The sequence below is a fragment of the Hippopotamus amphibius genome, chromosome 1 (genome assembly GCF_030028045.1).
Source record: "Hippopotamus amphibius kiboko isolate mHipAmp2 chromosome 1, mHipAmp2.hap2, whole genome shotgun sequence".
Classification (NCBI taxonomy): domain Eukaryota; kingdom Metazoa; phylum Chordata; class Mammalia; order Artiodactyla; family Hippopotamidae; genus Hippopotamus; species Hippopotamus amphibius.
Window position 1 is genome coordinate 119,390,454 of NC_080186.1, and position 27,445 is coordinate 119,417,898.

The window sequence follows — 27,445 nt, forward strand, 5'->3', positions numbered from 1 at the left end:
TTCCGGGACGCTAAATAGACGGGATCGAGATTACAAACCCAGAGCCGCGCCAACTCGCTGACTCGGTGGGTCCCTCTGGACTTTTTTCCATCAGGGGTCTTCTCCTTACAGGATAGGAGGGCGGACCTCAGAGAGTGGATCTGTCCCGACCTGGACTCTGCTTTCCTAGGTTCCTCCGACTGCCGGGATCTCTAGTACATAGGGTCGGACCCCGGCTTTCCCCGGCTCGCTTTCCGGGATGACTGGGGACGGCGCCTTGCCCGCCCCCCAGCCCCGCCTCTCCGTCCTGGTCTCGCTAAAGCTCAGCCGCCTCCACTCTGGTCTAGGCAGGTACTCGCGCTTCCCCCTCCGCCACCGCTCGGCCCAGGTCCTTCTCCCTGCGCACAGGGTCCGCGGGGGTGCGGCCCCCCAGGGCCCCCCCGCGCCTGTGACCCGCGGCTGCTCAGGCCCCGCCCCCCTCGGAGGCCCTGGCTCCGCGGCTCCGCCCCCCAGGCCCGCCCGCCCCCTGATGACTCTGTGGTGCCCCCTGTCGGCCCCGCATGAGCTCTGCGCTTGCCCCTTGCCAGCGGGCGCGCACGCCTCGCGCGGTTGCCTTGGAGAACGACGCGGAGGCAACGCCGCGGCAGGTGGGTCCCGCGGGTGAACGCGAAATAGAGACCCACAATTCGGCCACCTCCAGAGAGAGCCCCACAGAGTCCCGTCCTGCCTCCTCGCCCCCGCGAGGGGCCCCAGAGTCGCTGGGGACCGCACCAGCATGTCCGGCGAGGCAAGCGCACCACCGGTGGCCTCACCCAGGGCCCCGCGTCCCGCGACCCAGAGGTCATCCGGTGCAGTGACCAAGAAGGGGGATCGCGGGGCCAAGGAGAAGCCGGCGACCGTCCTGCCGCCGGTGGGCGAGGAGGAGCCCAAAAACCCTGGTACGCTGGTGGCGGGGTTGGGAGGTCAGGCCTCTAGGCTTCGGCTCCGCGCGCTCCCACCAGCCACCCGTCGCTCGGGTTAGCCAGATTGGATGGGGCGTCGTCCTCGTGCCAGGCAATGGCGGGCGCGACCCACGAGCCAGCAAAAAATAACAGAATTTTTGGTGCTAAGGAGCGCTGTGTGGAAAAGGGCTCCAGCAGATGAAGTTCAGTACGTGAGTGTAACTAGCTCCTGGCACTTGGTAAGAGTGTCCTAAGTGCTCACCGTCATGAGGTGTGCAGGTGTTACTAGGCACGGGTCTTTTCTGTAGGATGGAGTCCTGCCCTACCTATTGCGGGAAGGCACAATAGAGTTGATGTTGAGAAAGTATTTTATAAACTGCAAATTCACGTGTTCACTCAACAAACATTGTGCACCCACCGCAGGCGCCCTGCTCCAATCTGGGATATGAGTCACAGTTTTAGTCCCAGCGCAGTTCCTGAAACTCAGCTTGGCAGATGTTTGAGTTGAACTTGATCTTAAAGAACTCCCACTCTGGTTTGCTGACAAATACAATAAGATGTGCTCATTTGAATCAGAGAAGAAGGTCCAGGGGGTGATGGGAAAACACAGGGGTGCTGCCAGGAGGTGACTTTGAGTTTAGTTTTATAGATATTCTTTCATTTATTCAACAATTACTTTTTGGATGCCTGCTCTGTGGCCAAGTCCAATAGAGAGAGGATGAGATGGACACAGTCCAGCTGGAATAGAATTTACATTCTCGAGGAAAAGAAAACCATTGGGAAAGTGTGGCTGTTTATGTTACAAGTGGTAGAACCCCAACCCAAACTAATTATCCACAAAGGGGAATTGATTGGAAGGCTTCTTGATTCAAATCCATCAGCTTTGCCATCAAAGAGGGACAGGAATTTGCTGTCTCTAGATTCATAGAAAAACCACTTGGGAAAAGGCTCTGATGGTCAGACCTTGGTCAGGTGCCATCTGCTTAGTGCTGGTGGCTGTTGGGGAGGGAGCTATAAGAGCTGGAGAAAGCATTTTCCAGAAGGAGAGACAAGACGGGATAGAATCTCCTATGGATATGAACCCAGTTACGTTACACACACACACACACACACACACACGCGCGCACACACACACATCCCACTCCGGCTGCTGTGTGGAAAACGGAATGGCAGAGGGAGAGAATGGAGGCAGGGAGCTGAGGCGTTCCAACAGCCCAGGTGAGGGACAGTGGTAGTTGGACTAGGGTAGTGAGGGGGATGGGTTAGGCTCCTTGGAAAAATACTTCCGAGGTAGAAAAAGAGTTAGTGAAGTAGTGGATGGGGTGGAAAGTGAGGGGGGTAACAAGAATGATTCCATGTTTCTGTACATGGGGTGGGTTAAGGTTCCATCCATGCAGACAGACAGGCCTGAAGGAAGAGCACGAAAGAGAAGGTCTTCAAGGGGTGATGTCGGCTGAGCAGCTGAACAGAAGGGTTTGGAGCGGTGAGAAGATGTCAGGGCTGCAGAGGTGAATTTGGGAGCTGCTGATGTTTGGGTGCATTTAAGCCCTGGGAATGAAAGAGAGTCTCCCCTGGAGAGGGAGGGAGTGGAACCAGAGACAGGAAAGGGCTCAGGATTCAGCCTCAGGGATGTTAAAGGAGGAGGAGCTGGCAGGGGAGCCAGAGAGGTCGGAGAGAAACGGGGTGGAAACAGGCAGGGCCATGCAGTCGCAGTGGCTTTAGCAGGTGCTATTGTGTTTTGTGGCAGGGCTCAAATGGGGTAGAGGGCGAAGGCAGGTGTAGGAAAGTTTATAGATTTAGAGGAAATCCCACCTGGTGGCTTCTGTTTCTCAAGAAGCTATGAGGCAAGGTCATTGTGAGCGTGAGGAGGGAGTGTGGGAGGGGAGGAGAGCCAGAGCAAGGCCCTTTTGGAGCTGTGCTGCTCACTGGGTCGCTGCTAGCTAAAGTCCGGATGAGGAATATTTTCATCTAGCAGCGCTATTCTAGAACAGCTGTTCTCAGGTGCCCTCCTTGGACCATCTTTGGCATCATCTGTGAGCTTGTTCGAAACGCAAATTCATGGACTCTACTCAGCCTATGGAATCAGAATTTGGGGGGATGGGACCAAGAAACTGTTTTAATAGGCTTTCCCAGTGATTCTTACAGACAGATGTTAAAGTTTGAGCATCTCTGTTTGGGAAAAGATGGTGTGAGTGAAGCAAGGAAGGACTGAGGGGCTCTCCCAGCCGAGGGAAGAGCCCGGGAAAGCAGGCAGAGTGCAGGAGTCAGCTGTACAAGGGGCTGCCCCTAGCCTCCCAGTGCCGCCTCTCATCTCCCTCGTCCATTCAACTAATGTCTCTTGGGTGTCTGTGTTCCCTCTGATGTCTGGGTGCCTGAGCAACGTGTCTCTCACCCTTTTGCCGTGAGAACCCTCAAACCTCTTCTCATCTTGCCCCCACAATGCTGAGCACAGCCCTCCCAGTCCCCCCACCGCCTCCGGGCAGGTTCCCTGCTGGAATTCCCTTGGGGGCACAGCCCCTGCAGCACCTGCTGCCTGTGGGGGCTCCAGGCCTGCACCAAGCCCACCCTTCTGCCTCCAGTTTCTCCCCTGTGCCAGGGACAGCCCTTCCTGTCTCAAGGAACCACTTCTTGTTGGGAAGCCCACCGGAAGCAGGAAAGAGCAGGGGTCTTTGGGGACTCAGACACCTCAGGTTTGCATAGCCCTCAGGATGGGAAGTGGTGGGCATCTGTCTGAATTAATAAAACTCTTGAATGAGTTGAGATTTCCAAAGCATTTAGAGCAGTGTGGGACAGCAGTCAGTGCTATATCGATGTTTGCTAAATAAATAAAAGCCGACCGCCCTGCTGGGCCCGGGTCGAAGCGACTGCGGGGGGTGGGGCGCGGTGTGGGGCGGGGGAGGTGGAGAGGTCCTCCTGCATTCCTTCCTTTGTCACAGCGGGCCTGCGCCTTCTTTCTCCGTGTGACCCTGGGCAGTCCCCGCGAGGAAGGAACATGGGAGGAGGCTGGGCTGGGGAGGCGCAGGACCCCCCCCCTCCCCCCCAGGGAGCGGAGAGCCGGAGTAGAAGCGGCCTTGACCTATGGGGTGGGTGGAGGAGCCGGCACATAAAAGAGGCGCCCACATTGTCTACATTGCATTCCCTTTAGTCCCCTTTCTCCCAGGTCTTGATGTCCCACTGTTTCCTCTCAAGTGTTTTCAGTGTCGGTCTCTGCAGCACATCTTACATGTTAAAAATGGCTGTAAGGATGTCTGCCGAGATGGAGGGGGCCCTTGCCACGCGGAGGCCCGAAGCCTAGCGCCGGCGAGCGTGGGAACGCGGCGCCGGGTGCCGATCCCTGGCGGGCGGGGGCGCGGCGCTGGGTGGGGCATCCGCTGGTCTCGGCTGCCCTCTGGCGGTGGCCTTGGGGTACAGCCGGCGGGCGGGCGGGCGGGCGCGGCGCTTCCCCGGCCTCTCTCGTCGCCGCCGCCAGAGGAGTACCAGTGCACCGGCGTCTTGGAGGTGGACTTCGCCGAGCTCTGCACGCGGTGGGGCTACACGGACTTCCCCAAAGTGGTCACCCGGCCCCGCCCGCACCCCACCTTCGTCCCCTCCTCCTCCACGTCGGAAAAGCCCACCGTAGGTGAGTGACAGTGGAGCCCCCGGGGTGTCTCCAGGGCCACCGTGTCCATCCCCCATCGCACGGCGGGCCGAATGGCGGGGCCGCAGGGCAATGGGTGTGTGAGTGAGGGGGGTGGATTCAAGGGGACAGGTGGGAAGGGGAGGGGTGTCTTCCGTCTTCCTTTCCAAACCCTGGCAGACGCGAGACTGGCGGAGCCCTCCAATCCCGCCGCTCCACGGGAACCGTCCCAGCCTCTCTGGCTTGCGTAGACCGGCCTGGGCATGGGGCTCGGGGCGGTGACTCTGCCCCCTCCCTCCTTGCCCGGCTCCTCGCACCCCTGCCTTCTAGACAATCAGCGGCTGTCGGTGTCCTGCAGCCTCAACAGCCTGGAGAGCAAATACGTGTTCTTCCGGCCCACCATCCAGGTGGAGTTGGAGCCCGAGGACAAGTCCGTGAGAGAAATCTACATCCGCGGTGAGGTTCCCGTCACCCCCCCACCCCACCCCTCTCACCCGCCGTCCCCCACCCCACCCCTCCTGGCTTGAGGCGCTTTCCTCCTTTCCCTTCCGCAGGTTGGAAGGTTGAGGAGCGGATCCTGGGTATCTTCTCTAAGTGTCTGCCCTCCCTCAGCCAGCTTCAGGCCATCAAGTGAGGGGACGTGGGGTGGGGGAGGGGCAGGAGGCCAGCGTTGGGGACAGGCTTCCAGTGGCCTGGGAGAAAGAACTGAAGGGGCACAGAAGACCCTGGAGACTGTGGGGGAGCTGGGGGATGAGAAAGGCTGTGTCTGGAGAGGACAAGGTGGGAAGGAGGTGATGCCCCAGCTGCGTTTCTGTGCTTTCCACCATCTCCAGCTTGTGGAAGGTGGGGCTGACTGATAAGACCCTGACCACCTTCATCGCCCTGCTGCCTCTCTGCTCATCCACACTCAGGTCAGCAGAGGCTAACAGGCAAGGGGGGGAGGCTACTGGGTAGCCTGGCTGGCTGGGTGGTCAGGAGTGAGCACTCTGGGGACAAGTTCCAGCTCCTGTGCCCTGGGCTGGCATCCCGGTGGAAAGAGGGTGCTGCTAGTGTCTGCTGAGTTTCGAAGCTCCCATCTGGCAAGCAGTGGGTCCCCTTTTCTGCCTATACCGGTGCCTAAAGAGCCTACCTTGGGGGCTTGTTCCCTCTCCTCTCCATCAGTCCCACCACTACCCACTCTCTCTGCCTGGTGTCTGACACTGTACTAGGGACTGGTTCTTATGCTACAGGAACTGGCAGTCCAATGAGGGAGAGAGAAGGGCATAGGAATGGATAACTGAAGGGCAGTGTGGGGACTGTAGTGATGGAAGAATGGTTCATGGGAGACATGGAGTGCTGCCTGGAGGAAGTGATGCTAAGCTGAACCTTGAAGGAGGAATAGGAGGGAGCCAGGCAGGGAACAGGGAAAGGGCATTATTGTCTAGGAGGGAGCCAGAGCAGGTAGTGTGAAGTAGTGTAACTACAGGTGGGGTTGCTGTATAAAGGACACAGCTGATTTGGCTGCCCTTCGTTGAGGCCCCCCCCCCGCCCCAGTGCCCTTGACTTCTCCTGCTTCACAGAACCCACCATCACTGGCTTGCCTCCTCACTTGTCTTCCTCCTGTAGATGGGTTAGATGCTTCTTGAGGGCACGGATTTTGTCTCCTTCAGCTGGAGGTCCTTGGGTGCTCTTTGTATAGAATACCACAAAACACACATTGTATTCCATCATGGGAATTAGAAACAATTTAGCCAGCAGAAAAACAAGGATAGAATTCATCTTATAATGTAAAAATAAGTCAGATCAACATAATAAAAATCATTAAAAATGAATGCAATCAAGTTTAGATGCTAGATGAGCCAGGCTGAAAGGCTAGGCAAATATGGGAGAATTTTTTTTAAGAGAGAAGACTCTAGCCATTAGTTCCATTTTTGTTGTGACTTGAAAAAAAGACCTCCATTCTCTCAGTACTGTTGGAGAAGCCACTGTCTTGTGGAGAGGTCATGTATTGGGTACCTACTGCTGTGTAACAAGTTACCTCAAAATGTAGTGGCTTAAAACAACAAACATTTATTATCTCATAGTTCCTATGAGGTAAATCCGGGTGTAGGTTAGCTGGCGCCTCTGGCTCGGCGTCTCCGTGAGGTTGCAGTAAGGCTGTTGGCTGGGACTGCGGTCATCTTGACTGGGGCTGGAGCATCTGCTACCAAGCTCCCTTAGGTGGCAGCTGATTGGCCGCAATGCCTCCACTCGTGAGCCTTTCCACAGGTCATCTGGGTGCCCTCACCACGGGATAGCTTGGCACCAGAGAGCACCCAAGTTGGAAGTCACAGCCTTTTTGTAACCTAAACTTGGAAGTGACATCCCATTGCTTTTGCCATATGCCACAGTCATTAGAAGTGAGTCACTAGGTCCAGCCACACTCAAGGGGAGGGGATTACATTGGGGCACGGATACTAGGAAGTGGGGATCACTGGGGTCATCTTAGAGGCCCCCCTCACCACAGGTCACTTACTCTGGGGGTTAACCCCTTCACAAGGCACACTTCTGGATTTCTACTCTGGAGAACTGTCACACATCATTTCCTGCATCAGGGAGTGGGTGGGGGGCATCCTTTGCCTCTGTTTCCAAGCTGCTTGCCAGAGCCCCACCCTTCCTCTTTGTCCCCTTCTCTTATCTGGCCTCAGTGGTGCCTCCTGGGTCTCATATCTCCCCCACCCTCAGGAAGGTGTCTCTGGAGGGGAACCCGCTGCCGGAGCGGTCATATCACAAGCTCCTGGCCGTGGACAGCACGTGAGACTCCTTTCCCTCGCCGCCTGTCGCTGGGCCTGTCCCCCGTGCCAAGTCATCCTTAATTCCCACCCCTCCTTGCCCCTCTAGCACCTCCCCAAGGACCCTCAATTCCTGCCTCTCCATCCTCAGACCCAATAGCCCTCCTCATGCCCCCGTTTCCCGAGCTTCTGGGGAACGCCCAGGACCCCGCGTTCCCCGTGACCCGCGCGTTCTCCCGCCCGCTGCCCAGGATCGCGCACTTGTCTCTGCGGAACAACAACATCGACGACCACGGGGCGCAGCTCCTGGGCCAGGCTCTGTCCACGCTGCACAGCTGCAACCGGACCCTGGTCTCGCTCAACCTGGGCTTCAACCACATCGGCGACGAGGGCGCGGGCTACATCGCAGACGTGCGTGCGCGGCGGGCAGGGCACCCCCCCCTCCCCAACCCCGAGCTGCGGCGGGGGCGGCCGGGGGTCCTCCAGGCGGCTCACTGCCCCTCCCCGCCCCCGCAGGGCCTGCGGCTCAACCGCTCGCTGCTCTGGCTGTCCCTGGCCCACAACCGCATCCAGGACAAGGGCGCCCTGAAGCTGGCCGAGGTGGGTGTGCGGGCTGGGCGGGGCCGGGGAGCGCCCCACCCCCCCGCCCCGCTCGTGCTCCCGGGGCGGCTGATGGCGAGGTGCCGCCTCGCCCCAGGTCCTGCGCCCCTTCGAGCTGACGCACACGGAGGTGGTGGAGCGCCGGCGGCTCCTGCTGGAGAAGGGTTCGCAGGAGCGCTCGCGATCGGTGAGCCGCGCCCGGAGCCCGAGAGCGGAGCCCCCGGAACCGCTTCCCAGGTCGGCTGCTGTTCAGCCAGCTGGCAGGGTCTTAGCCCGTCCTCTCCCCCCACGCCGTGTCCTGACTGTTTTTCTCTCCGACCGCTGCAGGCAGCTCACAAACGTTTGGGTTCTAACTGCAGAACCGCTCCGCCGGCGGTAGAGTGTATTGGTTAGGAGAGAGGACTAGATTTAGACCGCAGGGACTTGGAATCTGGCTCTTTCACAAAACAGCTTGGGACCTTGGGCGTGTGACTTAACCTCTCGGGCCTCAGATTCCTCATCTGTAAAATGGGGATAACTGTACCTACCTCATAGGATTGTTGAGTGAATTGAGTTAACTCATCTAATGAACGGGAACAGTGCCTGTCAGTTTAAAAAATGTCAGCTGCTATTTTCTCCCTTAGTATGAGTCTGAATGCCGCCTCCCCCCCACCCCCAGCTCATCCTCGGGCCCCTCTGCCATTTCTTCCCAACAGCATCTGCCCCAGAAGAGCCCCAAACAGATTATGTTAGCATTTAGGCAGGGAGATTGGGGTGGGGGTGCTGCCAGTCCCGCTTCCCCTCACCCCTCACTGGGGAAGGGGCGCCGGCTTCTTCCTCCTCCATCCCCTCCAATTTGTGAGGACAGCCTTCCACCTCTCGGCACGGGGACTCCAAAACCGAGCGGGAGAAGAATCAGCTGATGGGGGTCGGCAGTTTTGCACTGGTGGAGAAAGACAAGACGCAGACAGCAAAGACCCCTAAGAGTCTGGGCAAGAAAAAGGAGAAGTCCGGGGTAGGTGTGCTGTGGGCAGCAGAGCCCTGGGCACTGGAGGAGCAGGGAAGGAAGCTTCCTTGGTATACAAGTGGGGTGGAGGGAGGAAGGCCTTTGCAAGTCCACCTCAGGCCCAGGGTCCCAGTGCTGGCCCCTTCCCACACCTGCTCCCCATCTCCCAGGAAGGTAGGACTCTCTCTTCTTAACGTCCTCCACAGGAAGTGGTGAAGAAGGAGGAGAAGTCAGGGTCTGGGCAGTCACCCACACAAGGAACCCCTAAGAAAGAAGACTCCACAAAGACAGGCAAGGGGAGTACGTGCTGGCCCCCTCTGTGGTGCCCGCTTGGTGTGGAGGAAGGAGGAGCACTGGGTGGGATGCGGGAGGCCTGCACTGAGCTAGTCTTCTCATGATGATGTTGGAAGCCCCAACCGGCCCCACCCACTGCACTCCACACCCAGCTTCCCTGGTCTGGACCCCTGTGGCCCTGCCCTCAGAGAGGGAACCTGCCTGCCTAGCAGGGGGTACCCCCTCTGGCTCCATTGGTATTGCGCCCAAACCCAAAGTTTGAGGAGTCCCCTTCCTTGCCCCAGCCCATTCTCTCTGGGGAAACTGGGTGGTATCAGAGGTCTGCACTGTGCATTCTGGCTCCTCTTCCCACTCCAGAAGTAACCATCCCCGAGCAGAAAATAAGCAAGGGAAAAGGGACCAAGACTGGGAGCAAAGAGAAGCGCAGCATCCTCCTGGAGTCGGAGGTAGGCTGCAGGAGAAGCGGGGTGGGGGGCACATCCCTGGGGACCGGTTCTGCAGCCCTTCTTCCGGGGATGGAGTCTCCAGCCCTGTGCTGTGGCAGCAGCCACTTCAACTCACTTTGTTGAGCTCAGTACTGCCCCCTTCCCTATTCCAACCTGGGCTTGCAGAGGGTAACAGGGCTCAGTGCCTCCTCCTCGTCTACCTTTACTTGATGATTAGGGGCCCATACTTTTGATCCAATGCCTCAACTCAGCCTGCTTCCCCAAAGGCCATTTGTTCATCACCGCCACGCCCATGGTTACTTGTGCAGTTGCGCAGGGAACAAAGCACATTCTCCTTCGCCCCTGCCGGCAGCTCCCCAGGAGGACAGGGTGTTTTTCTAGTTGTGGTACTGCCCCCGCCCTGTGCACAGCAACTTGAGACCCTCTCTGTTGCCTCTGAAGCCTCCCTTTTCGCTTTCAACTTGGACCAACTTGTTCCTTGCTTTGGAAACCTTCCTGGACTGCTTACTCCTTCGCTCCCACCCCTCCACAGTGGAGTCAGCTAACCCTGACCCTAACCCCTAACCCCTAACCCTAACCCGAGGGCTATCTGGCCTTTCACAGGCATACCTCGTTGTACTGTGCTTTGCTTTATTGTGCTTTGCCAATACTGATTTTTTTTTTTTAATTACAAATTGAAGGTTTGTGGCAGCCCTTCATCGAGCAAGTCTATTGGTGCCATTTTTTTTTTTTCCAACAGCGTTTGCTCACTTCGTGTCTCTGGGTCACATTTTGATAATTTTTTCAACATTTCAAGCTTTTTCATTATCGTATTTTTCATGGTGATCTGTGGTCAGTGATCTTTGATGTTACTACCACGATTCCCCAAAGGCTCAGATGATGGTTAGCATTGTTCTTTTTAGAGATGAAGTGTTTTTAAATCAAGGTATATACAACTGCTTCTTTAGACATAATTGCACACTTAGACTGCAGTATACACTTTCACTGCGTTGGGTCTTAGTTGCTGTGGGTAGGCTTTCTCTAGTGGTGGCAAGTGAGAGCTACTCTTAGTTGCAGTGTGCAGGCTTCTCACTGCAGTGGCTTCGCTTGCTGTGGAGCATGGGCTTTAGGTATGCAGGCTCAGTAGTTGTGGCGCACGGGCTTAGTTGCTCCCCAGCATGTGGGATCTTCCCGGACCAGGGCTCGAACCCGTGTCCCCTGCATTGGCAAGGCGGATTCTTAAGCCCTGCGCCGCCAGGGGAGTCCCAATATAACTTTTATATGCACTGGGAAACCAAAAGAATGTGTGTGACTTGCTTTATTGTGGTGGTCTTGAACCGAACCTGTAATATCTCCGAGGTGTGCCTGTGTTCTGTCATCAGACCTCCCCACCCTGGGCAGGGAGCAGCCCCTCCCCTTTAAGGAGTCTTCTCTGGCACCCAAGACAAGATCTCACAAAAGAGGAAAGTCGGGTGGAGAAAGCGGGCGAGGGCTGCCTTTCAGGGCCAGTTTTCTGTCCCTGCCCCAGGCTTATCAGGGCTGCTGTTTCTGCCTAGGACTGCTGCGTTTTCCCCTCATCCTGCCTTCTGCGTCATCGCCTTCCAGTCCATCGCCCTCACTGCTCTCCCTGTTAGGAAATACTCTGTGAACTCAAATGCCAACACGCTATTTCATGCTTTTGCACCTGCTGCCACCGCCCCCCCCATCATCATCTGATAAGGACCACGTACTATTCAGATGTCAGCTCATAGGCCCCCTCCTCCAGGAGACTGCTCCTGGCTGCCTCCGGGCCCCCAGAGCACTGAGCTTCCGTCAGCTCTGAGAGCATACGGCATTGCTGTGTCCCTCTCTGGCTCCCCCACACAAAGCTGCTACTTGAGGGTATGGGCTTATTTATCTTTGTATCCCCAGTGCCTGGGACAAAGCCTGGAGTATAGCTGGCCCTCAAAACATGTATGTTGAATGAATGGCCTGTTGACCAGCTCCCCTCTCCTCTGCTGCAATTAGTATTCTGCCTTAGCAGCTGGTTGGGGAAGCTACTGAGATGGTCAACCCTCTCCTGGAGCCCGTGGAGCACCGAGACGGGAAAGTTTTCATGCCTGGGAACAAGGTCCTTTTGCACCTCAACCTTCTCCGTATGTTTGCCAACCCCCCGCCCTCCTGCCACGAGGCTAGCTGGGCCCCATGCGGCCACAAGGGTGCCCCCGCCGCGGCTCCGCGGGGCAGAACCTGGTTCTCCGGTGGTTGGGCATCACGAATGATGTCGAAGGCCCTCTTGCACGGGGCTCTGCGGCGGGGGTGGGGGTGGGCTCTGGGTCAGGCAATGAGAGAGTAATGAGAGGAGACTGAGGGACGTCAGACAAAGGGGGCGTCAGAGAAGTAGAGCTGGGGTGAAGGGCCAGGTCAGGAGTTAGTCCCGGGCAAGTGAGCTGGGGGTGCAAGGGGGTTAGTTGTGGAGTGAGGGGGTTGCAGAGGGTGCCTGTCAGGGTGTAGGCAATGAGGAGGCTGGCAGTGTCAGAGGCCACACCTTGTCTGCTCCTCCCACCAGGAAACCGCATCACAGAGGTGGGGCTGGAGGCCTTCCTCACCGTAGTTCAGTACCAGGCGCAGTTCTCAAAGTCCAAGAGCGCGTCCAAGGGCCCTGTGGGGCTGCTGTGGCTGGCCCTGGCGGTGAGTCCCCGTCACTCTCTTCTGCTGCAGCTGCTGCAGGGAGCGTCTGTGTCTCCCCATTTCCGAGGCAGGCCTGTAGTTTCCCACATTCCTTTTATTACAACATAGCCTTCGTCCCTCTTGCTGTGAGATCAGCAGTCACGCGCCTGTTGCCTTTTCTCCATGTCCCCCAGCCCCTAACCCACCCTGTCCCAGGAAATGTTTTTCTCCCAGATGATTCATCATTGCTTTTGTGAGCGAGCAGCCTTCCTTTTCTTCCTTCAGAAGAATTGCTTCTCCCCACAATGTCCTGCCTACACCATGATCCAGGAGCTGATGCTGCCAAGGGACCCTATCAGTAAAGCCAAGCACAAGGAGGAGGAGGCGGTGGCTTCCTCCACCTAGGCCCCTCCCACCTGCATCCCGGATTCTGGGCCACAGGAGCATCTCCTTTCCATGTGTGGGGGGACCTCCCTAGGGAGAGCTCAGATCATTCACAAAGTTTATTGCTGTACTTGCTTCCTTGAGGGTGTCTGAAAACTTTGTCCCAGAACTACTGGGAATACGTGGACTTTGTGCCTGTGAAGTGTGTTAACATGGCCAGAAATGGCCGAATCGCTTGATGGTTCTGCTGGGGGTGATCTTGGCCCCTCTGGTGGCGTTGCTCTCCTGCCCCCTCAGGACCTAGTTCTTGCCTGCCTAGGCCAGAGTCCCTACCCCTCCCACCTCCCCTGTTCCCTAGAGGACGTATCACACACCAGGGGGTGCATGGTCTCTGGTCTCAGAGGCAGAAGGGGAAGACGTGGGCTCGTAACCAGCAGGCACAAGCTGAGTGGAAGAGCGGCAGGAGCACAGGCTCCACCATTCCACCCTCCTGGGTCCCTTCCCCCTTCTGCTGCTCCGTCTGGCCCAGGTGTCTGGACTGGCTTGGAGGAGCGGCAAGGGCTCAGCTTATGAAAATGGAGAGCTGGCGGGCTGTTTGGAGAGGGTGCTGTGTCTCTCATCATCTGCGTGGCAAAGGCCACGCATGAAACATGACGCCTAATGACCCTGCCTGCTGCTGTCAGCCACCCGAAACCAGCGCCGCCCAGACGGCGTGGGGGCCAGAGGCGTCAGGAGAGCTGGGGGCCCCCGACTCTTCCCCTTCAGTGCTGCCTCCGCTGAGATGACCTGACTGGGCCCCAAGAGCACAGCACCGGCTTCTGGGAGCTGACATCCGCTCTGCAGGGAGCTTCCCGAGACGTGTCCATTCTTCACCTCTGGTTACATCCTCTCAGCCCCCACTCCCCTTTTTGTTGCCTCGACAGAGCCCTGCTCTCCCGGCCAGCACTGCCCCTGTGAGGCTCCGTGGCCCTCCTGGGCCTCGCTCTGCCCCTGAGCACCTGTGCTGCTGGGCTTCTGCAGGGAGCAGAGCTCTTTGCATTCCCAACACTGAGCACACTGCAGCTGCTTGGTGATGAGCCGTCATCCTAGACGCTCCAGCCACCCCTGCCCGAGGCCTTCCACAGCATCAGCGGATCCGTACAGTCCTTGTCCTCATCCCTACACTTTACCAAGAATGACTCATGTACTGATTCTGATGCCCAGCTAGACTGTAAGCCTCCGAAGTCAGCACTCAGCATGATGTTGGGTTTAGGAGGGAAAGCGTTAGTTGTGGGGGAAAAGGAATTTTTCCCTCAGTCCAACAATGACGGCAAAGAGAGGAGGTGTGAATGGTTACAGTCCTGGGGATGTGGCCACGTCTGACGAGCTGCTTCCAGGGGGGTGTCAGAACCTGTGGGAGAGCACGGAGGGCCAATGACAGAGGGCAACTGGCCAGGCCTCTGAGATAACCCTCCCCTGTGTGTTGCCTTTGAAGTCCTGAAGCTCCCTGAGGGCAGCTCATGAGGGCTCGTGACTGTGGGGCCACCGCTCGTGTGTGTGTGTGTGTGTGTGTGTGTGTGTGTGTGTGTGTGTGTGTGTGTGAATGTGCTTAAGTGAGCTCAGTGTCTGTCCGTGTTCTGGCCGTGGGGGCTGCATCACTTAGTTTGCCCAACTGAAGTTCAGTGCATGCACACCTGGAACTTCGGGAGAGAGCACGGCAAGGCCTGGGTCTGGGGGCTGCCTTCCGCTCCCTCCATCCAATTCTAATCAGTCTCAGAGCGAACAACCACAACGTCTTTGACCCCAGTAGTTCCAAGAAGCACACACACACCACCACAGTTGAAGAATATTTAACTTTTCTTAAAAAAAAATCTTAACCATGAAAGGAAGAAAATAAAAGAGTATACATTATTTTAACAGCAAAAACAGTCATTTCCATATCTATATTTTATATATATTATATATATTTATATATATATGTATATATACACCTAGCACAGTGTGTATATTCTATTAGTCCGTGGGGAGTGGAGTGGACGTATAATAGGGGCCAAGGCTGTGGTGGCCCCTGGGGATGGTCCTAGGTTAGTTTAGGGGCTCCAGCATTCAAACCCCTACCCCCACCTCCTGGGGCCCAGTTTTCAGCTCTGTACCTGATACACTGGTTTTCTACAGGGAGAGGGTGGGGAAGGGTGGACACAGGTGGAGTCAGAAGTTCCCCTGAAGATGAAAAGTCCCAGGAGGGAGGGAGTAGCTCAGCTCCAAGCTGCAGACGCTGGGCTCTCGGGCCAGGTGGGCCGGAAGCTGGAGGCCCTCTCCACCCGCAGGGGGCTGGGGCACTCGGGGCTGGCTCCACCCGTGGGCCCCGATCCTGGAGCTGGACTGCTAACTAGGAGATACAAGTGAGCCTCCGCTTCCCTTAGCAGCCCCTCTGTAACTGCCTCCAGCACGCCAGGATCAGAAACAAAAAAGGCCGACGTTATTTACAATAGCAAAGATGCACATACAATACATACATATTTATAGGAAACCAAAGTGACAGAGAGAGGAGAGGTGGAGACACGGCCCCCGGCCTTGGGGTCCTGGGGAGAAGGGCGGGGAGGAAGAAAGTGCATTCACACTGGAGCCGCCTCCTCTCACGCGCACTGGCTTGTCTGAGGGCACCCACACACACAGGTGCGCACATGTATGTGGGACGTGGGGCGGGGGGGCCTTCCAGATGCAGTCAGCATGCTTAGCAGACACAAGGCCTTGAAGGGTTGGGCTGAAGGGAGGGGCAAAGACACTGGAACTTGACTCCAGTCCTAGCAGACCAAGCAACATGCGGATCTCCCCCCTCCCCCGGTCTCGGCTGGAGCCGTCTCTACCGCGGGGAGGAGGTCCGGGGTCTCCCCACCCTGTGCCCTGCCTCAGGCCAGTCCCTGGAGGAGTGGGGATGTGCAGGAGTCGGTGGTTCGGACAGCTACGGTCCCGGGGACGTGGCTACGTCTGTCGCGCCGTCTTCCAGCGGGGCGCTGGGGCCTGCAGGGATGCGGGGTGGCAGTGAGGAGCTGGCCTCTGAGAGGACCTTCCCTCTGCGTTTCGCCTGGAAGGTCCTCAGGCCGGTGAGAGCAGCTCTTCAGTGCCATTCTTCGGTGACAAGGCCTTCTCCTTGTCCAGGAACCCTAGGGTTTCTCGTGGGACCGGGAGAGGGCTGCCTCCTGAACCCCACTTCTGTTTTGTGGGTAGGTATAGGTGTCTGGCTGAGTGGAACACAGCTGCGGCCTGACCCGTGCAATCTGCGTCTGAACCACTTTTGAAGAACAGGTTTCAGGTGTGAGGCTAGGCTGCTCCTGGTTTGTATCTCCATAATCCAAGAAAAAGAGGGTTCGGTTCTCAGATTCTCATTTTTAGGGGACACAGGGTTTGATCCCTGGTCCAGGAGGATCCCACATGGGGGGCTTCCCTAAAATGACCTCTTCCTGAAGCTGAGGGAATGAATGAATGAACTGTACTCGGGGGGAAACGAGACCCCTTCTCAGGACTCCCTCCGTCTCCTCACACTGTGCGGCAGGGTTTCCTCTGCAGCCGAAGGTCTCCTCCCTGCACACCCCACCCCAACCCTGGAGGACTTCACTCACCGTCCACAGGGCAGGGCCCCAGGTCGTGGCTGTCCCTGGCATCTGAGGCCGGGGGCTCCTTGGCTGGAGGGGACAGGGAGCTGTCTGTCCACCTGGCTGCCTCCGTGTGCGAACTGCCCACGGGCGTGGTGCCGCCAGACGACTCTCCCCCGAGGGACCTGAGCAGCTCTCTGTGGGCCAGCTCCATGTCCTGGAAGAGTTGCAGGGGGCATCTGCTCTCAAGCCCCTCTGTGCATGAAGCCCCCAGGGAAGGGGCAGTGCCCTCTTACCCACAGGTCCAGGGGATGGGCTGTGCTTGAGGGTGGCTGGGGGGCTGAGAGGGCAGAGCCCCAGCCCAGGATCCAGGGCGCCCACAGAGACACACTGTGCAGCTCACTTGTGCGGGTGACGGGTCTCGGGGTGAAGGACGGAGGCCTCCAGGGACTCACGCCCTTACCTTGAGCCTGTTGAGCTTGAGGGTGAGCTGCTCGATGGTGCGGAAGATCACGCCCACGTCCCTGAGGGCCAGGTTGGGGGGAGAGCGGCCGGGGCGCCTTTGATCTCCATTGCCTCCCCGCGGCAGGGGCCGAGGCTCCGTCTGACAGGCAGGGAGGCCATCGGGCTGGGAAGGGCTCACGCGTGCCCCTGAGGGGTCAGTGCTTGAGTCCAGGGGTCCCGCTGGCATGCTGACGTAAAAGCAGTTCCCTGTCCCCAGAAAGACAAAGCGATTAGGAGGCAAACGCAGAGGCAGCCTAAGCCACCTTCCGCTCCCCCGGTGTTCCCCAGGCTGACTGCCGGGGCCAGCGGGGCCCTCCTGCAGGGGAGCCCGGAGCAGGCTGGCCTCACGCAGCCCCCTAGTCTCCCAAAAGCCCTTCTCCTCCAGAGAGCCTTTGAGATGGCGATTTTGCTCAGCTTGGCCATACCAGGGAGCGAGGCTTAGTGGTGGAAGTTAAGGGAGAAGGGGCAAGGTGGCTGTGTGTCTTCTGGGAAACGGGAGTGGCCCCCATTCCCTGAAGGAAGGGTAAAGCTGGGGTGGGCTGGTTTTAGGCACTTCTGAAAAGGAGCGGGCCTCCTTCACCCTGCCCCATCTCAGGCTCTGCTGCTGGACTGCCACATGGCTGCCTGCCCAACGGCCGTCTATTTCACGATCCTCGAGACACCCCTACTCATCAGAGGGGGTCAGGCACACCTAGAGAAGGACGTGGAGGCTCCCTGACGGGGCAGTAGGCATACGTACTCAGGAGCCTCGGAGGCCACGTAAGCCCTTTCCCACAGTGACACGGGATGGTGGCTGGTGTGGGGGGAGAGGTAGCTGAGAATGTCAAGCTATGGACACTGGGCCCTGGGCCAGGCTTCCCTGCCCCTTTCATGACTAAGCACAGCTGCTTAACCCTACTGCTTTGAAAGGGGCCTGTACAGCTCTTGGTGAGGGGCTGGCACAGGGTCGCCTTCCCCGTTTCCGGGCCCGCATCCTCCTCCTCACCCATCCCAGACGGCTGAGGGAGTGTGCGTGGAGGGGTGTGGCCACGTGACTGCAGGCAAGGGGCCAACACCTGAAACCCAGCTCTGCCCCTGCAGGCCCACTTTCTAGCTCCGGCCTGTCTCTGGCTCCAAGGAGAAGTTCATTACCCGTAGCCTTTGCTCCGCCTTCCACTTCGGGTGGCTCAGGCTCTGAGTGGCCACTCTCTGGTAGTGCAGGGACAGCTTTGCTGCCTGCCACCTCAGCTGCACCGACACCACCACCAGGGACAGCAGAGACCGAGAGAGAAGGAGAGGGAAGGGAGAGAGAGCAGGAAGGAGAGAGAGAAGGGGGGTGGGGTGGAGAAAAAGGGAAGAACAAAGTGAACACAAGATTACACATGATTACACCCCAGGGAGTTGCAGAGAACCGCGCCACCAATTCACCAATTCACCGGAGGAGAGAGAAGGAAGGTCAGGTCCCAGAAACCCAGGAGAGAGCGCAGACCTTGGGCAGATGGAAAGAAAAACGCTCCTGGAAAAGGAGGCAGAGCTGGGCACTAGGGGAGGAAAGCAGACCCCTCAGCACTAACACGGACCTCCCCTACAAGCCCTCGAGAGCATCCTGCACTTTGGTTCATCTTTCCTGCCGCACCCCTCACACCAGGCTGCCCTCTCCTCAGCTGACTCTCCCCTCCCTCCCCTGGGCTCTGGCCAGACAAACCTGCCCTGAGCTCCCATCCCAGCCAGTCTTGGCCCTTCTGGTCTTACAGTCCACAGAAGCGGGCGCCCCCCCACCCCCACCTCCCTGGCTCGTTCGCCACAGCCCTCCACCCTCCACAGGTCTCCCCAGCCTTGCCCGCAGCCCCTCCTCTCGGCCGCTGCCACCGGCATCCCACACACCAGGTCCTTCACCACTGCTATCAGCAGCGACTGGCTGCAAGCACCTGCCCTTGTCTTTTCGGGAATGAAGTTCCTCAGAAGAGCCCGCTTTTCCTTAGGACGGGAAGAGCAGTGAAGAATGCTAGCAGAAACGTTTATTGACGATTTGTGCCAGGCAGTAGTAGTAGCCTTATATTGTAGAATGGAGTCCAGAGGTGACTCCGAGTTTTGCCTAAGGGCACATGGACATTAAGTGACGGAGCCAGGACTCTGCACCTCAGCTGTCTGACTGCAGAGCCTCTGCACGACATCACCATGTCTCCATCCCCCAGGATCCGGGTGAGCCTCTACACACGTGATTTGCAGGATGAAGGTGGGGAAGGAAGAGGCCATCTGGAAGACTGAGCGCTACCCTAGCAAAACTGGGCATGTGTCTCCCACGTGGACACTCCAACTTATTTTACCTTTTCTCACAACTTTGTAACTTCCTGTGGCCTCTGTGCTCGAAGCTTCTTCCTCTGGATTCCTGTCCAGCTCAGGAGATTCCCAGATCCCAGAATTTCTGGTCCTTGGGGGCAGGTGTTCCAGAGAACGGGGAGCCACGTCTTCTTGCTGGCCCCGCTCTGGCCCTGAGAGCTGGGCACTGTCCCCTTCGCCCCCAGCGGGAGCTAGCCCTGGGGAGCCTGGGTCCCAGGGGTGAGAAGTCATGCTGATGATGGAAGGCGTGGGTGTCAGGTCGTCCTCGGGCTCCCCGGCTGCCTGCGGGTCCACGGGGTGACCTGGCAGCAGGCTCCACAGGACCAGGTGCCGCAGGGTCTCCACTGGAGGGAAACAGGGCGATGGCTTCCTGGACACAGGCCCGCACACCTCGCCAGTGGTGGGAGGGTGCAGAGGTGGCAGGAGGGCCGCTGCTCCCCTCCCCCACCCCCATCTTGGTGAGGCTGCCTCTTCAGTCGCCGGGTGGAGCTGGGGGACTCTGGCCAACCAGTTGGGAGGTGGGAGGCGGGGGTGGGCAGGAACAACAATTGTCTTTCTGCATCCATCTCTCCTCAAACACAACGGGGAGAGCCTTTCAGCAGCTAGAGGGTGACCATGTTGCTGGGGCACCAGGCGCTGATGGTCGGGGCCGTGAGGCACTCACCGTCCTCCAGGGCTGCATCGGCGAGTCCTTCCATGAACAGAGGGCCTGGGAGGGCCAGGATGATGTGGTCCCGGGTCCTGCTGCCCCTGTTCTCTTCATCCAGGGAGGCGGAAGGGTGAGGCAGGGTAGCCAGCTCCTCTTCCTCTATGCTGCCCTCCTGCTCGGGGCCCTCTAGCAGGACTGGGTGCTTCCCTTTGACCTTCTGCTGGGGCCCAGTGCCTGTTTTGGGTGGGAAGACAGTGTAAGGCAGGGAATGAGGGAAGGCACGTACGTATGGGCTGATCCCAGGCCCAGCTTCGGGTTCGCAGGGCTGGGAACACTGGCTGATTCCACGATGTTTACTGAGCACCTACTATGGGCAGGCACTAGGCCAGGCTCTTGGCATATGTCAGTAAATAAAACAGAGATCCCTGCCCTGTGGAACTGAAATTCCAGTGGACGGACATAGAAAAAAATAAAATAAATAACTTGAAATAAATTAGAGGGTGAGAAGTGCTACAGGAAAGAAGAAAACATAGCGCAGGGTATGGGAGATCAGGAACGCTGGTATTAAACCAAGCGGTCAAAGAAGGTATACGGGTGCAAAGCTGACACCTGCACAAAGACTGGAAGGGGGTGCGGGAGTTAGGAGAAGCATTCTAAGCAGAAGGAAACAGAAAAGGGACCCAGCCAGGGAGCCCACCCAGGGAGATGTCTCTCTAAACCCGAGACCCTAAGTTATTTCACGTAAGAACTCAGCGAGAGTTCTGTGTGGGACCCTCTCACCCCTGCCAAACCCATCCCAGTGATTGTATTTTCAGCCCTTTGAGCTCCGCTCCTCACCCCCAAGATTCCTGTGCCTGCAAATCTCTGAGTGCATCTCATTCTCCATCAGGAACCCCTGGACTCTCCCCGACTGCCCCTTCTTCTTCCCCTGCTAAATACCTGTCACCCAGAGAGCCCAGGTTGAGAGTTTGTTCAAATTAGCTGGTCTCCACTCGCTTGAGCCTGTTCTCTTTGCTCTTGCAGACTCTTCCTTCTTCACCCTGTTTCTTCTCTGTTCTTACCCAAACCTCACACCTCTGGCCCTGAAGGCTCTCTCCCATCACCACCCGCCACACACCTGGCCACCTCCTTACCCGTGCCTACGAAGAATGGACGGGGTCGGGCTCCCACAAAGACAGTTCAGGGGACTTACCTCCAGGTACTGTCTCAGGCTCTGGTTCACTACGGAACACCTCGGAGTCATCCAGTGCTACCCTGAGGGAAGAAACAGCCAAGGGTGAGAGACAGCCACCCGCTGGGAATTCTGGCTCTCTCCCAGCTGGGAGGCGGCCACGTCATGAACGTCCACGCTGGCCTCCAAGTGAGGGTGGGCAATGAAGAAGCAGAGTCCAAGGAAGGAGGGGTTTAGACTTCAGTACCTGCCGTCTGGAGAGGAGGGAGGGCGCTGGCCAAGCTGCTCCTGGTCACGACGCTACCCCCCACCCCACTTCAGGCACCGTCTCCGTCACAGCCGAGCGGGGGGCTGTGGTGGGAAGGCAGTCAGGGACAGCAGGCAGAGATGTGGCGGGACCTTCCCCTGCCTGCCCGCGAACTCCTGCTGGCTGGGGCTGCCCAGCCCCGGGGGGAAGGGCTTAGAGGGAGTGGGGATGGCGAGGGGGGTCTGGAGGGCTAAGCACCTGCTGGGTGTGGGGCTCCGGTGGGCTGGCTCCTGGGGGCCTGAGGGTGGGGGGTGGACGGGCGTTGGGGCGGCTCCAGGGTGCCTGGTGGCGTTCCGCACGGCCTCTTCTAAGAGCTCCATCCACCTGTCGCTCGGCAGGAACAGAGAGGACTGGTGGTGAGAAAAGGACCGAGGTGCACAGCACCTCCCCTCCCTGACCCCCTGCGTCGGAACTGCGAAGCCCTTGGCCAGGCCCTGCCCTGGGGACCCTCTGCCCCGCGGGGTCCCACCTGCCCCCGCCCTCGCCGTCCTGACTGGCTGCTGCCATCAGGTGACGTTACTCACAGCTGCCAAGGGCTGAACACCAGCCCTCTGTGACTCTCTGCTAAGCATTTTCTATCTCTTCTTTCTCTCAAAATAACTCTCAAGAGGTCGCGTTACCCACGTTTCACAGATGAAAACCCGGAGCCTGCGAAACCGTCTGACTCAACCTGTCTTCTGCCACCGTGCCACGCCTCCCCTGGCTGGCCACTGTTGGGAATGTGGGTGGGTGGATGCCCTGGGTGGGGATGAGGGTGCTGGAGGCAAACACCTTTGAGGAATGCGGGCATTTAAAACACTTGACGGGGGAAGGGGAGAAAAACCCAGCGGGAAGGGAGTGGGCCAGAGAAAGGAAAGCCGCGGCAGGAAGGCCGGGGGCCTGCTGGGACCTCCTCCTCCGCGCAGGCCTGCTCCTGGGGTTGGGGTGGTGACCCCGGAAGCCCCTCTGTGCCTGTCTTATCCCCGGCTTCCCCTCAAGGCCCCGTCCTGTAACTGCTCTGTGGCCCAGCCCAGGCCTCCCTGCCACGTCCTCACACACCACCCTGGTCCCAAGGGGACGGCAGTCATGTAGGCCACCCCCCGCGAGCCTCACGTGTTCTTGTCTGATGACGTCAATGCCACCAGCTCGTAGATCTGGGGTGGACCCAGCTCGGAGGTACAGATGATGAAGAAGGCCCGTTTATCTGTGTGAAAGAGAGAAGGCAGGAGGGTCTGCATGGGGGGTGGCAGAGGCATGACGGCAGCCTGAGCCAAGGAGACAGCGTGCGGACTTGAAGTCCAGCCCCTCAACCAGATGGAGGACGCAGCACCAGGCGGACCTGGGGCATCAGGACCAACTGGGGCCGCACACCTAGAGGACAAAGGCAATTCTGAGTCCCCTTATGCCATCTTCACAGCCACCCCCATGACCTCTCGCTTTCCTAGCAGCGAGGGCTGACAGGTGCATGGTGCTTAGGGTTTATAAAACTACATCGTACCCATCCTCCCTTGTCACACCCCCCTCCCCCGCCAAGAGACAGGTATCACCCCCACGTTACAGATGAAGAAAGTGAGCCCAGAGAATGTGGTTGCCTGGCTGTTCTCCAGAGCCCTTCTCGTACATGCTCCGCTTCTCACTGAAGCGCTCTGAGCACTGGACGGGGCTCTGGACTGAGGATGCGTCCGTCTTCCGTGAGCGAGCTCTGCCCGTCACTCTTGCAGCTGGAAGGCTTGTCCTGCTCTTCTCTGCCCACTTCTGCTTCCTCATCCTCAGCCCATCCTAGGTGCCCACATCACATCCTGCCTGCACCAGGTTGTCCACCTTCAACTTGGTCCTCATCCTACCCATCACCCTACCCCACGCTGGACCACATCCTCCTGTTTTGGTGAGTAAGGATAGAAGGAAAGGAACACAGGTGGGCCAGTGAGTTCTGTATGGCCCCAGATTGGCCCTGCGTCACCCAGCGCCCGCCGGACACAAGTAACAGGGCTCATGGCCCCAGGGTGCGGGCCAGCTGGGACCGCCCCTCATGCGTACCTGTGGCCACAGAGCGGACTAGCACGGCGTTGAGCTTGAGCACCGGGCTGAAGGTCTGCTTGCTGTCTGAGGAGCCCATGGCTGTCTTGCTGTGGCACTTCAGCAGCAGCTTCTCGTCCTGTTTCTGCAGCAGCACGAGGAGGTCCTCCAGCAGCAGCACGTGGAGGTCTGGGGGAGTGCGGTGCGTGTGAGGCTTCCCACTGCCTGCTCACCCCATCAGCACAGGGGCACCAGAGGCTCTCGGCGGGTCCTCCCCAGGATCTAGGAAACCTGGAGTCTGGTGACTTCCGACTCCTTTGTTTTTGGTCCTCCCTCCCCATGTTGTGTTTAAGGATCCCTGAGCTCTCATCCCCAGTTGTGTTTTGAGCTGCCTCCCAGCTACCTTACCCCTTTAGAGCACCAGGTACAGGGCTTATCATGCAGAAAGAGAAGAGCGGGAGGGCAGTGCCCTGGATGCCCTCTCGGCCCCAGCCCCCTGGCCCTTACCCAAGGTCTTATCCTTGCTGATCCTCCAGGTCAGGGGCCCTTCGTGGATCATCTTTCTGGTTGTAAGATCCAGACTCTGTTAAGGAGATACCATTTATTCAACAAGTATCTGAGAACCTAGACACTGTGCTGAGGTGCTGGGTGTCCATGGTGAACAAGGAACAGTCCTGCCCTCACACTCCGATGGGGGGGGTGCAGACGAGTAAAAAGGCAACTGCACAGTCACGTGCCACACGCTGTGCTGGGGGATCTGCCAGGAGTTCCGGCAGGGCTCTCTCTACCCGCTGCGACCACTCTCTGCTTTACCTCCCATCCCTTCAGCTTCATGTCCTCCCAAATGACCTTCACCTTCACTTGAGTTTAGTCGCATCCCCTGCTCTCCCAGGCTGAGTTCTAATGTCTAGCCTTTCTGGTAGGGCTGTCTGCCCTTGTCTCTCTAGGGATGGGGTGACAATGGTGACAGGGCTGTGTGTATCCCAGGGCCCCCTCATGCCATCCCATCCCAGACAGACCCAGGTCTCCCCGCCGCAGCACTCTCCAGGTCCTGCCCGGAGCTCTGCTCCTAGGGGTGCCCAGGAAGTGTGTGTGCACGTGGGGCCGCGGCCTTGGCCTCCTACCTTGAACTCCGCGGCCAGGGGGTTGCTGGCCCTCTCCAGGGAGGTGGTGTCCAGGCGTCTCTGGTAGCCCTCCAGACGGTGCTGGTTCTCTGCCTGCTTCACTGCTTCATTCACGTACTTGAGAATTTCCCGGCACTGATCGCGGGCCCGGCAGAGTTTCTCGTGCTCAGACGTGCCACCTACCCATGGGGTAGAGAGGAGGTGGTCAGGGCCCCCGCCTGAGACGTCTGTCAGAGCCCGAGAGTGCCTGGCTACCTACAGCCACGGTGACTGGCTACTCACAAACCAGCAGGGATGGCTGTACATACGCCACGCTTGCCTAACGTGGACCTCAGCTGTAAGGACAACCTTTGCTGAGGGCCCTCGGGCTTCAGACCACTGCCCTGAAGACACTGGTAGCTCTTGAGAACTCCTGCCTAGACCACAGCCATCCCTGTGGAGGACAGGACAGGGACCGTGGGTGATGACAGTGATGGTGCCTCCCTCTAGGAACACCTTTTCAAATCAGGTTGTGGTTCTTCCCACTTCACACACTGACACCAACGTCCTGAATGTGAGGGTAGTGAAAGGTGCTCAGGGTCCCAGGGACAGTGACAACCTGGGGTGAGACCCCCCTGTTCATCGTGGTCCCCTATGCCTCTGGAGTAACCACACATGGCTGTATCTTTTGTGCACTGCACAGAGACGTCTGGCAAGGGGGGACGAAGGGGGCTAAAATCCAGCCACGGCCTCTGGTGTGGGACCACCATCGTCAGAGGAGCCACGGCGCCCCGAGGGTCCGCCGGCGTCACTCGGATGCTTCCCTCTGGTCTGCACAGAGGCCGCGCACAGGCCAGGGCAGCCCTCCCCTCCTCCTGCTGCTGAGCACCTCATTTTGGCCAAAGCACGTTTACCATCGCTGCCTTCTTGGAGGCTGACCATCACAACACAAGGAGGAAGAGCCCGAAGACCATCGAGGCCGAGGGACTTGCTAAGGTCACAAGGCAAGCGAGCGCCAGGACCAAGGCCTGCGCTGCGGGCTGCGGCCTCCCAGCGCCAGCCATCCGGGAGCCTACCCTCCGTGTGCTTGATGATGTTCTCTAGCAGCAATGGGTACTTGGTGAGCCGCTGCATCTCGGAGATGATGAGGTCTCTCAGCTGCAGCCGCCGGCACTGAGGGTGGCTCTCAGCCTCCTAGACGGATGCAGGAACAGAGGAAGACATTAGCCCGGGTTAGGAGCTGGCTGGTGGGCTCAGGACCCGGAGGAGTGTGCAACTGCCAAAGAGGTCCTAATCCCAGAGGGTCACTTAGAGACGGTGGTGGCAGCCTCTTGCTTAAGTATTTAGGGAAAGGTTGGTGGCGGCGGGTAGACAACAGCCCAAAAAGAGATACGGTCAAATGAGCCACAAAGAGCAGGTATTATTCCCACTTTATAGACAAGGCAACTGAGGTCCATCTAAGTAAACACGGGCACTCGTAGGTGCGCGGGGCCTTCTGATGGCCAGTCCAGCATCTCGGTCTCGAGAGCAGGTGCGTGTCCGTGTTTCTGAAGAGGGGGCGCTGGGGAGGGTGTGGGTGGAGCAGTGCGTTTACGCTCCCCTGTAGAGAGAAGAGGCCAAGGCGCCTGGACTGGGGGCCAGGAGGGGCGTTCAGGAGATCACGGTTAACTGATTAACTGATTAACCTGGTTAGCCGTCCCCCTCAGCCTTATCGAGTCGTGACTGCACCGGCTGCTCTCGGGGGCGGGGGGGGGAGGCCGAGCGCACCTGCATGAAGAGCTGGAACCGGCTCTCCTTGCGCTGCCTGGTCTTGATCAGCTCCAGGGCGATGGACTGATAGGAGCAGAACTGCGCCGCCACCTGCTGCAGCTCCTCCCGGGCGGGGCCGTCAAACTGAGAGGAAGAACGGACACCGCGCGGCCCGGCCTCACACCCCTGCCTGGGGCCGCTCCCCCCACCTCCTCCGCCACCTCCCCCCCGGGCCGGGGCAGCCATACCCGAGCCAGCATGAGGTCACCGACTTCTTTGATGATGGGGCCCTCCTCCCGGAGCTTCCTCATGGCTTCACACCAGGAATCTGGGGCAAGCAGAAAAGACAGAAGGGTCTGGCGTTGGGCTGCCCTGCCAGGCCCTTCGTGACGGGAGAAGAGGGATCTGACAGGAGGGCCGTGGCGGGGCTGGCACGCTGGCTCAGGCTGAACACTGGGTTCTCTCACCAAAGAGGACTGCTGGGGGCTATGTGCTCGGGGGTCCCGGGGGCTTGAGGGGGGTGGTCCCTGGCACGTGGGCGGGGGGGCAGGCCCCTCACTGTGGATCTCGATGAGCTCGGGCAGGTTGGGGAAGAGCCGAGCCAGCTCCTCCCGGGGCAGGAGGCCCTCCTTCTTCATCCGCTGGTAGAAGATCAGGTCCAGGACCCGGAGCGTGCGCAGGTGGGACGTCTCTGTCACAAACAGCTCTGAGTGGGGACAGCGACAGGCGGGGCAGGAAGAACCCGTCAGCAGGATCCAGAGTCACCACCATGACCTCCAAACCACTCCTGGGGCTGGTTTCAGATGGTGCGTCAACTTTTCTCTCCCGGGGCCAGAACTGAGGTGGCCCTTACAGGAACCACGACGCGGGCCGGTCTCGCCCCCAGGGCCCCACGCTATTTCCTCTACCACCATTTGTGTCTGAGGCGCTCTGCACCTGTTCCCACACGAGTCCTAGTGGATGTGGGGGGAGGTGGGGCTGGTTCTCACCGTTGATGACCTCCTGCCGGTCAACCTCCCTCTGGCTCAGCCCAGCCACCACATCCTTGCCCACTGTGTGCTGCCAGTTTTGGGCGTCGGGCTCTGGCTCCAGGTCCGACAGCTGGCCCAGGTCATCTTCTAGGAGGTTGGGGAGGAGGGCGTCTGTGCAGAACCCCAAGTTGGGGGACTCAATGCTCCTGGGGGAACACAGGCAGCTCCGCGTCACGCAGAGGAAAAACTCAAACGTGGGGGTTGTCCCTCCCTCTCCTGCCCAACCTGCTTGCCCCGGGCCCAGGGGAACCCAGCGGGCCACGAAGACGAGGTGCCCCACCAACTGGCCACTGGAAGGGGGTGGGGGCAGCTGAGCAGGGCTGGGTCTCCCACACCTAACAGAGGCGCCGCCGCACCCACCACTCACCTGCGGCCCATTTTGGGCGTGAAGGGAGGGGTTGGGTTCTCAAGAGACCTGTGGA

The 27,445-nt window shown here is 58.8% G+C and overlaps 2 protein-coding genes across 12 annotated transcripts in view; one reads left to right on the forward strand and one right to left on the reverse strand.

The window, feature by feature from the left end:
• The first annotated feature begins 754 nt into the window (after positions 1-754).
• On the forward strand, positions 755-12,993 carry LRRC71 (leucine rich repeat containing 71). The gene is made up of 15 exons (XM_057747501.1): positions 755-917; positions 4,390-4,539; positions 4,867-4,992; positions 5,091-5,166; positions 5,370-5,447; positions 7,240-7,308; positions 7,538-7,697; positions 7,803-7,886; positions 7,984-8,073; positions 8,734-8,880; positions 9,078-9,171; positions 9,523-9,611; positions 11,614-11,725; positions 12,139-12,260; positions 12,525-12,993. Exons 1-15 carry the CDS (start codon positions 755-757, stop codon positions 12,642-12,644), a joined length of 1,680 nt encoding a protein of 559 aa, XP_057603484.1. The 3' UTR covers positions 12,645-12,993.
• A 1,443-nt stretch (positions 12,994-14,436) lies between these two features.
• The window catches only part of ARHGEF11 (Rho guanine nucleotide exchange factor 11), a 107,099-nt gene continuing 94,090 nt past the window's right edge, over positions 14,437-27,445 (reverse strand). For 8 of the 11 annotated variants that reach the window (XM_057727055.1, XM_057727085.1, XM_057727079.1 and 5 more), the window contains 18 exons: positions 27,391-27,438; positions 26,982-27,169; positions 26,552-26,698; positions 26,241-26,320; positions 26,011-26,136; positions 25,320-25,437; positions 24,265-24,443; positions 23,648-23,723; positions 23,162-23,329; positions 22,238-22,328; positions 21,344-21,469; positions 20,860-20,921; positions 19,683-19,901; positions 19,006-19,362; positions 17,831-17,926; positions 16,659-16,906; positions 16,223-16,412; positions 14,437-15,945 (listed from right to left, as the gene is read on the reverse strand). In XM_057727055.1, the coding sequence (XP_057583038.1) occupies positions 15,767-15,945; positions 16,223-16,412; positions 16,659-16,906; positions 17,831-17,926; positions 19,006-19,362; positions 19,683-19,901; positions 20,860-20,921; positions 21,344-21,469; positions 22,238-22,328; positions 23,162-23,329; positions 23,648-23,723; positions 24,265-24,443; positions 25,320-25,437; positions 26,011-26,136; positions 26,241-26,320; positions 26,552-26,698; positions 26,982-27,169; positions 27,391-27,438 (2,698 nt within the window). In that variant the 3' untranslated portion in view covers positions 14,437-15,766. The remainder of the gene's footprint in view (positions 15,946-16,222; positions 16,413-16,658; positions 16,907-17,830; positions 17,927-19,005; positions 19,363-19,682; positions 19,902-20,859; positions 20,922-21,343; positions 21,470-22,237; positions 22,329-23,161; positions 23,330-23,647; positions 23,724-24,264; positions 24,444-25,319; positions 25,438-26,010; positions 26,137-26,240; positions 26,321-26,551; positions 26,699-26,981; positions 27,170-27,390; positions 27,439-27,445) is intronic. The other 3 variants (XM_057727076.1, XM_057727059.1, XM_057727072.1) reach the window with 3 other exon arrangements.